The sequence below is a fragment of the Ornithodoros turicata genome, unplaced genomic scaffold (genome assembly GCF_037126465.1).
Source record: "Ornithodoros turicata isolate Travis unplaced genomic scaffold, ASM3712646v1 ctg00000829.1, whole genome shotgun sequence".
Lineage (NCBI taxonomy): Eukaryota > Metazoa > Arthropoda > Arachnida > Ixodida > Argasidae > Ornithodoros > Ornithodoros turicata.
The window spans coordinates 837,714-850,628 of NW_026999402.1; the positions used below are offsets into that span (position 1 = coordinate 837,714).

Sequence of the window (12,915 nt, forward strand, 5' to 3'; positions counted from 1 at the left end):
ATGACGAGGAGGAGGAGGAGTGTCGTTGGGAGGAACGCGAGAGGTCTGCCTGCCTGATTAGGCGGCATGTTTCTCGGGAGGGAAAGGTGGTGGAGAGGAGGAGAGGAAAGGGTGAAGTGGAAGACCGAGCGGAATCCGCTCGGGGGGAGGATAGCTGCGTCCATGGGCCGACTTCAGGGGAACTGTGCCGGCATACGGCTATTACACATCTGAGGGAAACCCAGGAAAACCCCAGACGGCACAGCCGGCCCGCGGATTCGAACCGCGGACCTCCCAGTCTCCAAGTTACCGCTGCGCCACCGGAGCTGGTCTTCTTTGTGATAAGACGGTTGTCCCCAGCATCAAGGTCAAAGCTCTCATCAAGAGGAAAGAAAGGTAAAGCAAGAGGCGGGAACACTTCCTCCTCTCCCCGCATCTTCAGTGCGCTCTTCTTTGCGAACGCGAAATTTTAGACCGCGAAGTTAACCAATATCATAGACAATATATTAAAGGTGTCGTGACAGTTGGTTTCCAGCTTTCCCAGATAAATAAGAAAAACTATTCTATCACCCGACATTATCCCATATTCAAGTTTTCAGGTCCATGACGTGAGCAGGTACGGAGAAAAACGGCCTCGAAGAAGCGACATCGGTGACGTCACACAGGAGCAGCGAGGGAAGACCCGCGTCTGCCAAGCCAAATGGGGGAGGGGGGTCCGTGAGTCGTCTCACACCGTGGGTGGTTGTTTTGTGGCTGCGCCTATTTTCCGAACCCTTCTAGCGAGAGGAAAAATTCTTTTTTTCCACGGTGTTCTCATAATGAGTACGATGCATATACAGGGTGTCCCAGAAAACGTGTCATTGAATTATAATTAAAAAACTACACCATCTAGAGTCATGCGGTCAATGGCATTTGTTCTTACTGGGCTTTTGCCACCTCCTCGTGTGACTGTCGTGTAAGGTAAGTTTAAGTAAATTTTTGCGAGCTTAAGTCGGAAATTTGCCTAGTAAAGGTCACTTTTTTACCCCACCAATGTGAAGAGCGTGCCTAATTTAGTCAAATTAATGATAATTGACGGGGATATTCAGGAGCTATCCCATCGGAAAAAATAGCCGAACATCATGCTCTACGGAGGTCGCACAGAATAGCGCACGATGAATTTTTCAGCGCAATCTTTGTCATTCCGACGAAAGGAGGTTCGAAACCTAGCCCTCCCCGACATCGCAGAAAGAGAAAAAACAGGAACGGCTTATCACGTCCGACTTTCGCGGGGATAATGCTTTCCCTCTCCCAATTTTAGGAACTGTTACTTTTTCTACTATCACTCTGTGGGCTGGCTTCGGAACCTCCTTTCGTCGCACTTAGAGCGATTGCGCTCAAAAAGTCATCGCGCGCTATGGTTCGGTGCTCCGAAAAGCATAATATTCGGCTATTTTTTCCGATGGGATAGCTCGTGAATATCACTTTGAATTATCATGAATTTGAGTGAACTCGGCACGCTCTTCATATTGATGGGGTAAAAAAGTGACCTTTACTTGGCAAATTTCCGAGTTCAGTTCGTAAATATTTACATAATTAAACTTGGAGTACGTGATATTCACATTAGGAGGTGGCAAAAACCTAATAAGAACAAATGCTGTTGACCGCGTGATTCTAGGTGGCGTAGTTTTTTATTATAATTCAATGACACGTTTTCTGGGACACCCTGTATATTATGCTTCAACACATCAGAGAAAGTGTCGCAACACCTTTAAACACAGTACAGAACACAACCACACCATTTCAACATCAATACTGCAACTTTAATTTATATCTTTAAATGTACATCACCTGCATATGGATAACAGGCATACTCTCTCTCTCTTTCTCAGTCTGCCTCTTTATGGTACACAGGTCCTTATTTTATTTATTTTCCCTGCTCTGTACAGTGATCTGGCATATCAGACAAAGCTGGCCACCTATAGCAGTACAGAGAAAGCTGCGTCTATACGAGTAATGACATTCTGCACCCCCAAATGGCTGAAAGAGAGTGGTGGCAAGCAAAGTCCAAAGGCTTGAGACGCCCACTACACTGGGGGAGGAGAAAGAGCTCCCACGTTACCTACTTGGGGGGAGACCTCTCGAGTGCTATAACCACGGCAAGAGAAACCAGAAGAATGGACGCACGTTCCGGGATAAGTCTGCATTGTTTTCGCCCATCTCACTCCAGTACCCTTCCGCGTCCCTCTCCCTTTTGGACGTAGCCACCGATGACAGTGCAAAGTACGGCTCGACCGATGGGCTTTCCACGTTCGGTAACGTGAAACATATGCTCCCCGAAGAATAACGGCGCTCTCCAAAATAAATTAAACCGATCCTAAAATCGAAACCGATCCTTTAAACCGCAAAGGACCCGAGCGCCCTCTCGACGCCTTTTTTCACAGCACCGAGTGCCAGCGGCCGCGTACCTGTTAAACGACGAACTGCCATTGTGCAGAGAAGAGGCTTCACGAAACGTTTCCTAGCAAATTATGAATATCCACGTATAACGTATAACTTACAGCCCTACAACGGCCCAGGGACCTCACGAATAAATGTCATTTAAAAAAAAAAGAAAAGGACAAAAATGTAATAGCTTCGGAGTTCATCGCACGAACGGCCCTTTACACAATCTCGCACATCACAGTCAAAACATCAAAAAACAATCAAAACCGGCAAGACGTCGGCCTTCCGTTGTGAGAACAATCGCTCTCGAATGATGCTAATGTGCGTCCAGCAAGCTCCGGGAGGGGGCAGAGTAACTCAACAGTATAACAACGCGTGAAAGGTGATATTACAAAATATTCGCCTACCAGGAACAAACAACAGGAAAGCAAAATCATTCATATTAATGATAACAGTCATCATCATAATCTCGGTGATAATTACAAAATTACATGTGTGGAGAGGATGAACCAAGGCATTGCATCTGTCCGAGACTAGAGGGCCACCCCTGCCTTGCCCGTCGTTTGGTCCGTAACACGTTCCGGCGGAACTCGAGTCTGGGCGACGAGGGCACACGGGCAGTGCAACGAGGTCCTTGGAATGCTCAATGTGGTGGCCGTCACCTTCCCTGCCAAAACTCCCACCAGGGCGGCGGCGCCGCTCAGTACGGCCACTGACCCGAGGACACCTGGGGCCTGTCGGGGATTCGTGGTGGAACAGAGGGCACAGGTCGCCTGCACGTGTGCATGTGCACAAGGAGAGACACGCGAGCCAAGTTAAATTTGAAACGGGCAGCCAAGAGATGACATGGGGGGAAACACAACTTGCACACGATGTAAATGTGAGGTACGCTAACACATTACAGCCACCAGAAAAGATACCCCTGTAGTCAAGTAAGCGAGTCACTGAAGAGCAGAGCCGTAGCGACGGGGGTGAGAGAGGGGGGCAGGCGCCCAGGCGCAAGCCCTGACAGGTTGGTTTCACAGTATAAAGTAGGAAAGAAAAGGATTTGAATTTACGGTCTCGACAGTGTAAGTGGGCGTTTTTTTTTCTTTGTTTACACGGCTTCTGACGGCAGTGAGGGAGGGTCAAGATTAGCCCTGCTTCGGGCGCAAACTCACCTCGTGACGGCTCTGCTGACATCTTTAGGAATACTGTTCCACAACAGCTGGTTAGAAAACAAGTGCTATTGTTTTGAATCCACCTCTTACAAGAAAAAAAAAATAAAAGGAACCATATTCCGCTTCATGTACACCTGCGTGTGGTGCGTCACCTCGAGTACATGTCCTCCAACACTGACTGCCACATCTTAAGGCATTAGGGCTTGAAGTAACGTGACAGATAAAATGGCACTAAAGATGCAGCCCATGCCCGTGCACATAACTGCCACGACGTAATATAAACGGGAAAGATTATCTGACATACATTCAATCACTCATATACAAATCTGTATAACATTGCAGCACAACTGAAGCATCCCTTTGAACACTCAGCAGGTTGACACATTGTAAGCTGAATGGCGCTACACTCATGTTCAACGGCCGTTGCTTTCAATGAATCAACACAGCCTGCCCCTACGACATGAGTATACAACTAATATGCGCTACATGTACTGCAGCCTCTCCACGGTTCAATCTTGACAAAGTTCAAACATGGGTGTCAGCATTCAATGGCAGAAGCAGACTATGCATTAGTGATGGGCGATACTATCGAAACATTCGATACTATCGATAGTTTTGGACTATCGACTGTCCAACTATCGAGTGAACCGGAATTTCGATAGTATCGCGATAGTTTTCCGGACTATCGATAGTGTCGTGACTGGACTTCACCGAGCTTCACGTCGCTTGAGCCAAGCCAATCCAGCACATCTTCTCAATTCGCGTTTCGCTCCAGCACACTATCAATAGTTTATTGAGTTCGAGTTTTATGTATTTACCAATTCACTCCAAAATATTCACTCCGAATTTAACATTTTAGCTTGCTTCTTTTGAAAACTAAACATTCTGCGAAATTTACGTTTCGCTGCTGCAAACTACCAACAGTTTATCATGAGAGAACTCATGTTCTGAGGGTGGAACAACATAGAAAGCCTCAAATTGCCTAAAAAATTAACGATGAAAGATGGAAGTCACTAAAAAGGTTAGCCAGCTGTAGGACTCGAACCCACATCTTCTGGATTACCGGTCCAGGGCTATACGAATCGCTGTGCCCTGGACCGCTAATCCACAAGATGTGAGTTAGAGTCCTACAGCTGGCTAACCTTTTCAGTGACTTCCATCTTTCACCATTACCAATAGTTTGTTCACTAAAAATTTAAATTTTAGCATGTTTGTTTTGAATACGATATCATCTGAATTCGTGTTTCGCTCCTGCAAACTATCAATTGTTTACCCGATCCGAAATTAAATTTAAGTGTTGCTCCTGCGAACAATCAACAGTTTCTTCACTCCAAATTAAAAATTTGAGCAGGTTTCTTTTGAAAACTAAACTTTCTGAATTCGCGTTTCGCTCCTGCAAAGTATCTATAGTTTATTCACTCTAGGTTTATAATTTCAGCATGTTTCTTTTGAAAGAGAAACATTCTGAATTCGCGTTTCGCCCCTGCAAACTTTTAATAGTTCGCTCACTGCAAATTTAAAATGTTAGCATCTGTCTTTCAAAACGAGACCTTCTGAATTCGATTTTCGCTCCTGCAAGCTATCAATAGTTTGTTAGATCCAAATTTAAAATTTGAGAAGGTTTCTTTTGAAAACCAAACTTCCTGGATTCGCGTCTAGCTCCTGCAAACTCTCAATACTTTGTTCACTACGCTTCGCTCATGCAAACTATCGACAGTTTAGTCACACGCAATTTAAAAAAGGAACATATTTTCATCGGAAACAAAACCTTCTGAATTCTCGTTTTTCGCATGCAGTTCGACTGTCGAGTTTCGCTCTTGATTGGTTGTTACCTCTCGCGGGGAAAAAAGAAAAAGAAAGAAAGAAATATGATCATGGGAAATAAATTATCAAGTTAATGAAATATGAAATATCGGAGTATTATACATATACAATGCTGTAATGGGGGCCCTTCTGAGGAGGAATTAGTGGTCGTTAATTGTCACAAACCCGTATTACCATGACAGTAACATAAAGTAATGATAGTCTGACAGCGTACGCTACTGCTCTGATTAATGTTAGCCATACGCGTAGCGCACAGCAATCCATGACATCTCCTTTTCTGCTTTGTTGGTTTAAGCAGAACAGAGGCTCCCGTCTGTTTTTCGGAACAGTTCCTCTGTTTTATGTAATCGGTTTTTTCATGCTAACGGTCCGAAACTATCTAAAAATATCAATACAGTGCAACTATAAATAAAGGCATTTGATTAGATGATAATACATCTTGGAGCAGTCTACATTCTACAGCACTTCTACATTTTTGCTGCAAGTGGGTTTAGACTGTGTCCAACTTACTATCGATAGTTCAAACTATCGATAGCTTTGAGCAAAATTATCGATAGTTAAATGAGTAGTCGTCTCAACTATCGATAGTACTATCGATAGTGTTTGGATGACTATCGCCCATCACTACTATGCATACTAGGGAACGCTTGGCCTTCCTATTTCATGCAGCTTCACAACACTGGTAAAAGGGACGTTGGGGTGTCTAATGGGCTCCAGATGCTGGATCATGTATTGACAAGTTCACGTGTACTAACTCCCCAGTATGGCACATAAGGAAGGAAGGACTAGCAATGTGCAAGTGACTGAGGAACTGAAGCAGCTCAGGGAAGATTTCACTTGCTGCGTGCAGCTCAGAGTTGGACAACATCTACACACATCAAACATTATGTACTGGTTAAGCATAGTGGTTATGCAATGTGACAGAGCAGGTTAATGTCCAGCACCACGTTGTGAATGCAAGGTGTAACAAATAAAGGAAAAACAAACTGTCTGAAGAGCTATAGCAACAACGTGGACATGCTGCGATAAATAAATAGAACCATGGCAGAGCCAATGAAAAGGACATGTTACACAAAGTACTACTTATGCCACTTAGTTTAGAGAAAGACAGCTGTGCAAACTATGAGCCGTATGCAATGAAAGCAGGAAAGTAACGCAAAGACACCGGGAAGAGAGCCTTATGGGTGAGAATTCAGAATCCCATTGTTTCTCTCACGCTTGTCTGGTATTTGAAAATGTAGTCAATTTGCTTGAGGGAGTCACTCTTCTGTTCCCACAACCTCGCCTTAGGAAAATATACCCAAGAAAGGTCATGTCGCGTGAAGTTCATGCACACATCAAACACATGTCCCCGATCTGACATCCGCTGTAGTACAACATGATTTCCCTTCGTAAACCTTACGGACCAAATTGTCCCGTCCAACTATCCCTCCTTAAAAAAAAAAAAAAAATTCTTTTGATCACACTGCTCTCCATGGAATGTGCTGTCATCCCAGTGCACAATTAAGCCTTAACCAGTTCAAGCAAAAAGAAAACCTGTATGTATAGAAATGTGTAGCGTTCCAAGAGACTGCAAGTGACGAAACTCAGGTTTGCTTGCTCAGGCAAATCTCTGAATTGAAACTGCTCATTTCATACCCTTTCTCTCTCCTTTGTCCTCTTCAGCGATCAATATCAATCAATACGCTGCACACCCGTTGTGGCCATTTCACGGTTCCATACAGTTGGCTCTCTCAGCCACGTTATGTGCTGCGGGGTGGTGGGATGGGGCCTCATCCCATGTCCGGCAGTATTTGAACGTTGTTTGTGCCAGAAATGTCGTAATGCTAGCAGCACTTTCCCCCCCGGGGTCATGGGGTTAGCATGCTTGTCCACTGGCTGGTAGTGATCAGGATCTGTGTCCAGCATCCCTCTTCTTTTGAGGTCTTTCAAGATCACATGGATGGTCCTGATGGATATGCTTGAAACGAGGTGGCAGAAACATGGCAATGTGAGTCAGGCAGTACTTCGTCCTGTGAACCTGGCAGATAGGTACAAGAAGCAATGTAATTCCTCATATACCGGGTCTCACGTTGTTTCCACAGGGACCACACGATCCAGACTGTCATGGTAAAATTCTAGGATGGTGTGAATTAGTGTGTCAGGGCTGTGGAGTTCTTCAGAGGGTATCTGCCATGTTGCAACCTCCCATGTTGTTGTCGAAATCAATATGCAGAATGTGATAAGGAAAGAGGGTATATGCTTACTAGTGAGGTGATTTGTCTGCATGTGCTGCAGGGCTCTCGAGGACAAGCTCCGATTCATTCAGAAGCCAACCAAGACTTGTGATCTCATGACGGGAGAGAGAGAATTTCTGATGAATAACTGTTGTCTCTCTCAACTTGAGAGTTATGGTGGACCCAGAGATAGGAGGCCATCGAGGCAACTCAAACTTGGGGTAGGGTTGTGACATACTCGGCAGGCATCTCTCTCTTGAGCACACAGTGTGCTCAAGCAGACATAGTGTAAAAACTCAATCTGCTTTCGTCTACAGTACGATTGCCACTATCCTCCGTCGTTGGTATCGCACCTTAACCATCGTCCATTCCAACGGTAGTTTGCAGGACCAGTCATACATCTGAACTAGGACAGGTCTTCCGTACAGTACAGCAATTTCATTTAACGTTCGGTTAATAATGGTGCCAATGCTGATGTCCCCAAGCATACTCTTGTCATTCAACACGACCATAATGTAGTGAGCATTTTGATTAACTGGATGCACAGTCCCAAGCTTGGTCTGCAGGTGAGTCTGAGAGCCTTCTTTTATGATCTGTTCTGTCTGTTCAGTTTGATTTGTTCTGTTGCCTCCAGGGGCAATTACCAGGAAACGGCTGACTGTTGGAAATCGATGCCTCTGAGCTATCAGCTTGTGCACAGCTCTTTGAAGCAAGACAACGACTTTAGCGCCATACTAGGCCTGTCGATCAGCATCTGCTTCTGTGGCAAGCTCCTTTCTTGAACTCTGCCGCTGGCCCACTCTACCGTTGGTATGTGTCCTGGTGGGACTGCAAAATTTGAAATTTGTACAGATTTCTGGTCCTTTTGCTTGGATATAGTTCACAGTTTTCAACGTTGTCATCAACAGTCATCCAGTTGTTCTTACTGCAGGCACACTCATCCAATGCAATCATTGCCTGGCAGGTTTGTCCACATTCCATCCTAGGCTTAGGATTTGCCACTTTGGCCACAACAGGTTGCAGTCTTCGTAGTGGTTCCTGGTTGGTTGTTTCTTGTGAGGACAGCAGTACGGTAGGCCATCATAGAACTCCTATTCAAACTCATTCATCTACGTATTTACCATGGCACTTTCTTTGCCCAGAGCCTCCTTCGACAGTGCTTTTACCCTTTAAGGTGGCATAAGGCAACCATATCAGGTGTGCCAACTGCCTTGAACAGTGTCACGAGGTCCTCTCCACCTTCAGCATTCCACCCACATACTTCCAGGCCTTCCATCTCAGTCGGTTGCATGAAAATGTAGTCCCCCCCCTCCCTGGACCAAATGTGAGGACGCTCTGGCTTGGCTGTTGCTGGTTCAGGTAAAAACGAACCAACAAAATCAGTTTATTTTGTCCTTCTCGCCTTCCACTTTTCCTCGTTGTCTCAAGCACTACACAATAATTTCGAACCAGGTTTGATATAGTGAGCCTTGGAACAACAAGCAAGCCCAGGGCTTGCCCCTATCAGGCCTTCTTTCAATGGTCAGCTCCTTCCAGTGGTCAGCCACAGCCTCTCACTGACCTACGCTAAACCCCAGTAAATGTACTGATGTTATGACAGTGACATTAGCTAAAGGTGCATTGCAGTGTTCTGGACATGCTCACTAAGAACGGAAACGAAACTAAGATTCTTACTCTAAAAATCCTATATTTATCTGTTCACTCATCCTAAATACATATATAGTAGCACATCCAAATACGTCTCTATTTTGCCTTAGTTATATGTACGTACTTATCTGCATATTCGTATGTTAGGATTAGATTCACATACACACCATTTTCTTCTGGTGGGGGGTATAAGTAAAGCAGCACACTACATCACGGGAATGGCAAATTCTCAGATGGCATGCAAAAGAGCAACAAAAGCTCCACATCAAGGCTTCATCCTCGTCGTTCTTGACAACAGATCACTGCTCGGATGATTGTCTGGTGGAGGTGCCCAGCTGGCAAGACCAGACTTTAGAAAACTGAGTGCAGCCCGCGGTTGCACGGTTCGAGGCCCAGATGAGACCAACAACATGAACTGAAGCAATTGTCGAAACCACAGCACTGCCCCCTGTAGTTCAGGCCTAGAAACATGTAGGCGCACCTACAGCTGCTCCTGTCCAATGTGTTCTTGTGACACATTGGGCACAAATACTTCCGTACTAACAAAATTTCCTTCTGAAATGTACTTGTGGCGAAAATTTTGTCAAATATTTCATAGAATTACATGTTACAGGTACAGGTAAGGCTGGTGTAATACTTTAGCCTTAACTGCTTGGTCTTGCATCTTATCACAGTCTTTTATTGCAAGTTTTTACTTTGAAATGCCAGGATAAGCATGGCTTCACCCAGGCTTTCCGTATGCGTTCCAAGTGCATATGACTGCCCTTCGTGCTGCCTAAGTGCCTGCCTGTGTCAGTTTCTGCCAGGCACTTCAGGCCCTACAGATAAATGTCTACCGTACAAACCAGAATATAGGTTAAAGTTTTCTTTAAAAAAAAATAAAAAAAACGGGCATGGAAAACTTGTTAGTCTATGGGAGAAGCTTGGGGTTGCCATCTGGCAACATATGCGATGTCATGAGATCAATGCAACCTTCTCTCTGGATTCGGAAATGGTATGCAGTCACTTTTAGTTTGTGCTACACCCATCTTCATTCTGACAGAAACCCTTTAAAGATCTCATCCATGAACAGCGTAATGATTGGATGCCTCATGATAATACGAAGATGCCAAGAAGCTGTCATACACGATGATGGCTGTTGCACTCAGCTGTGTGTGGTTATTAGAGCACCGATAATGATGCACTAAAAGCTCTCAAAATATACATGCAGCTACACACTAAAAATCTTCTAAATATGCAGCACAAAACTGAATGTATGCAATGTATTCCCTTGTTCTTGGTATGAAAGCAACGCGTCAGATGCATATTTAACTAAATTTCAGATTTTATTAGGGACCACACAGTAAAGTAAAGCTGCATTCGTGAACAGCACACAAGAATGAAGACTTGTGCAACAGATATTAATCAGGCAGCTGAACGCTCCGCTTTTGTCACTGCACCACGGGTTAAAATACGAACGCCGTCCTTCTTCATAATGGTCAAGAAAGTGGTGAAGGCGAAGTACGGCCTATTGACCATATTCGTGCAACGAGCGTACTCCGACACCAGGCGAGGGCACGAGCCTTCAGCGCCGAGCTGTAAAGGCGGAGGCTGAACATCACACCCACCCCTCCTAAACGTGCAAAAACCTGACCTGAATTTTCGCGAAAGGGGACCCAAAGCCTTCCCGAAACCAGCAATACCCTGCACGCGATCATACGAAAATATGAATTGCTCGATTGGAAAAACAAGAGAGTGGAGATGGTGCTACCAAAATATGGCAAAATATGCACTATGCATACATTTCCATTCGAATCATGCCATAGCGAGCAGAGCATGCATTTCTATGCAGCACGGGGTCCTTCTAATCGGCCCGAGAATAAGACCACGAGCGTTTTTCAATCATCTCAATACAAAACCATATTCAAAAAGAAAGGAAAAAAAAACAACAACAACAAAAACATGCATTCGCACGAAAATCTGCGCTCTACTGATTAGGTTTCATTTGCACAGGCTGCATTTTCCCAAGAAATTGTGCTGAAAAGCTTCAAATAGTGCTGTATTTGCAAGGAAAATCTGTTACGGGCGAATGACTATACAAACTGTTGACGTCCCAGTGAAAGAACCGAACCTGGACTGGTGGACGCATATTTGCCTTTTTTGTTTCGTAATATCTTTGTACAGTACATCATTCCGCATTCACTTTTTCTTAATTATTGCGTGCAGCGTACAAGTGGATGTTTCTGCCTTTGTTTCCTCTTCAGAAAACGGGGCCTATAAACCGGTTTATACGGTAGTAAGGTAAGTAAGTAAGTAAGCACTTTTAAGTAGTGCCTGTTTAAAAGCAAATCCTTGCTTCAATTCCTGAAAGGTTGTTTCACCCATGCTTGAACTTAACATACACTCACGAAACACGTAACAGTGATAGATCCGGCCAGTTTGTCCCGGTTCATATTGCAATAATAGCACCCAAGACGGACTTGAGGCAAGACAACACAAGAGCACGTTTATTTCGATCGAATTGCCGTTCTCTCCTCTTGTGATCATCCTCACCGGGGTGGGGGGTGCTCGATCAACGTGTGTATGTATCAGGGCAACTGGGAGTCTTGGGGAGGTTAGGTTTGTGGTTAGAAAGCAATAAATCTCGGGCAAAAAGCCGGCTCTCGTGCTGTCTGTTCCCCTTGCTTTGTCTTGCGCTCTGTTACTGCAGTACGCACAGACAGACACAACACGGAGAAATAAATACTGCATAATGTTGCAATCAACAAAAAAAAAAAAAAAAAGACAAAAAAGATGAATAAGTTTACATAAAGAACACCATAACTGTGACACTGGCTGCCATGTAATACATAAAGGAAAGTGCAGCACTTACAAGCGGAGTGCTGTAGCAACGCCACCTAGGTACAGAAGGCCTCCTCAACGCCCTCTCTCACTCCTCCGCACATAGACACAAAGTCAGAATGTCAGCCAATCATAACGGGCAATTTCAAAGACAGGCTCTCTGTGGCTACCAGTGGCTGACCATGCGACTCGTGTCGGCTCGTCTGCACAGCCACAGCCACCGAGGGCACGGTCGGCTCTTAGAGGAGGGCTCTTAATTGTTACGTCACATCACTCAAGCGATCAGGCTTTGTTTATCTAGGTGGTGTTGGTTGTAGTAAGAGAAGACAGTAGACAACCTTGCATGCAAAGCAGTGACAGCATGAAAAGCACTGCAGACACAGTGTGGGCGGCTAGAGCCATGCAAACACCAGCTGCCATAAATGTTTCGTCTCAATCCAATCCAATCCAATCCACCAGCTGTCAGCAGGCACCTTGCGTGGAAGACGCGCATCACCATCATAGGCTGCCTTCAGATCATTTGTGTCACACTCGCAAGCGACGACTAACATTGTTCAACTTTGTAACAGCACTCCAAATGTAACACTTTGTATATCGGAACATTTTAAACATGGCTAGACACAACAGACGGTATGAGACACTGGACACCTTTGTATCTTCTACAGAAGGCTATCTGAGATGGGGAATATCCAGAAGAACGAAGAGGCGGAACAAAAAAAAAAAAAAAAAAAGAGCACCGAGGCTACACCGCTATAACGCAAAGGCAAACCAGGTGCTCTAATGTGGCGTGCTATGTGGAATGCTAAGAGATGACCAAATTTCAACCACTTGAGATGATTTGTTGA

The 12,915-nt window shown here is 44.9% G+C and overlaps 1 protein-coding gene across 1 annotated transcript in view; it reads right to left on the reverse strand.

Moving 5' to 3' along the window:
* Positions 1-2,826: 2,826 nt before the first annotated feature.
* LOC135375132 (dynamin-like) overlaps positions 2,827-12,915 on the reverse strand; it is a 67,094-nt gene continuing 57,005 nt past the window's right edge. Inside the window, exon 18 of the mRNA XM_064607852.1 lies at positions 2,827-3,176. Coding sequence (XP_064463922.1) covers positions 3,104-3,176 — 73 coding nt within the window. The 3' untranslated portion in view covers positions 2,827-3,103. The remainder of the gene's footprint in view (positions 3,177-12,915) is intronic.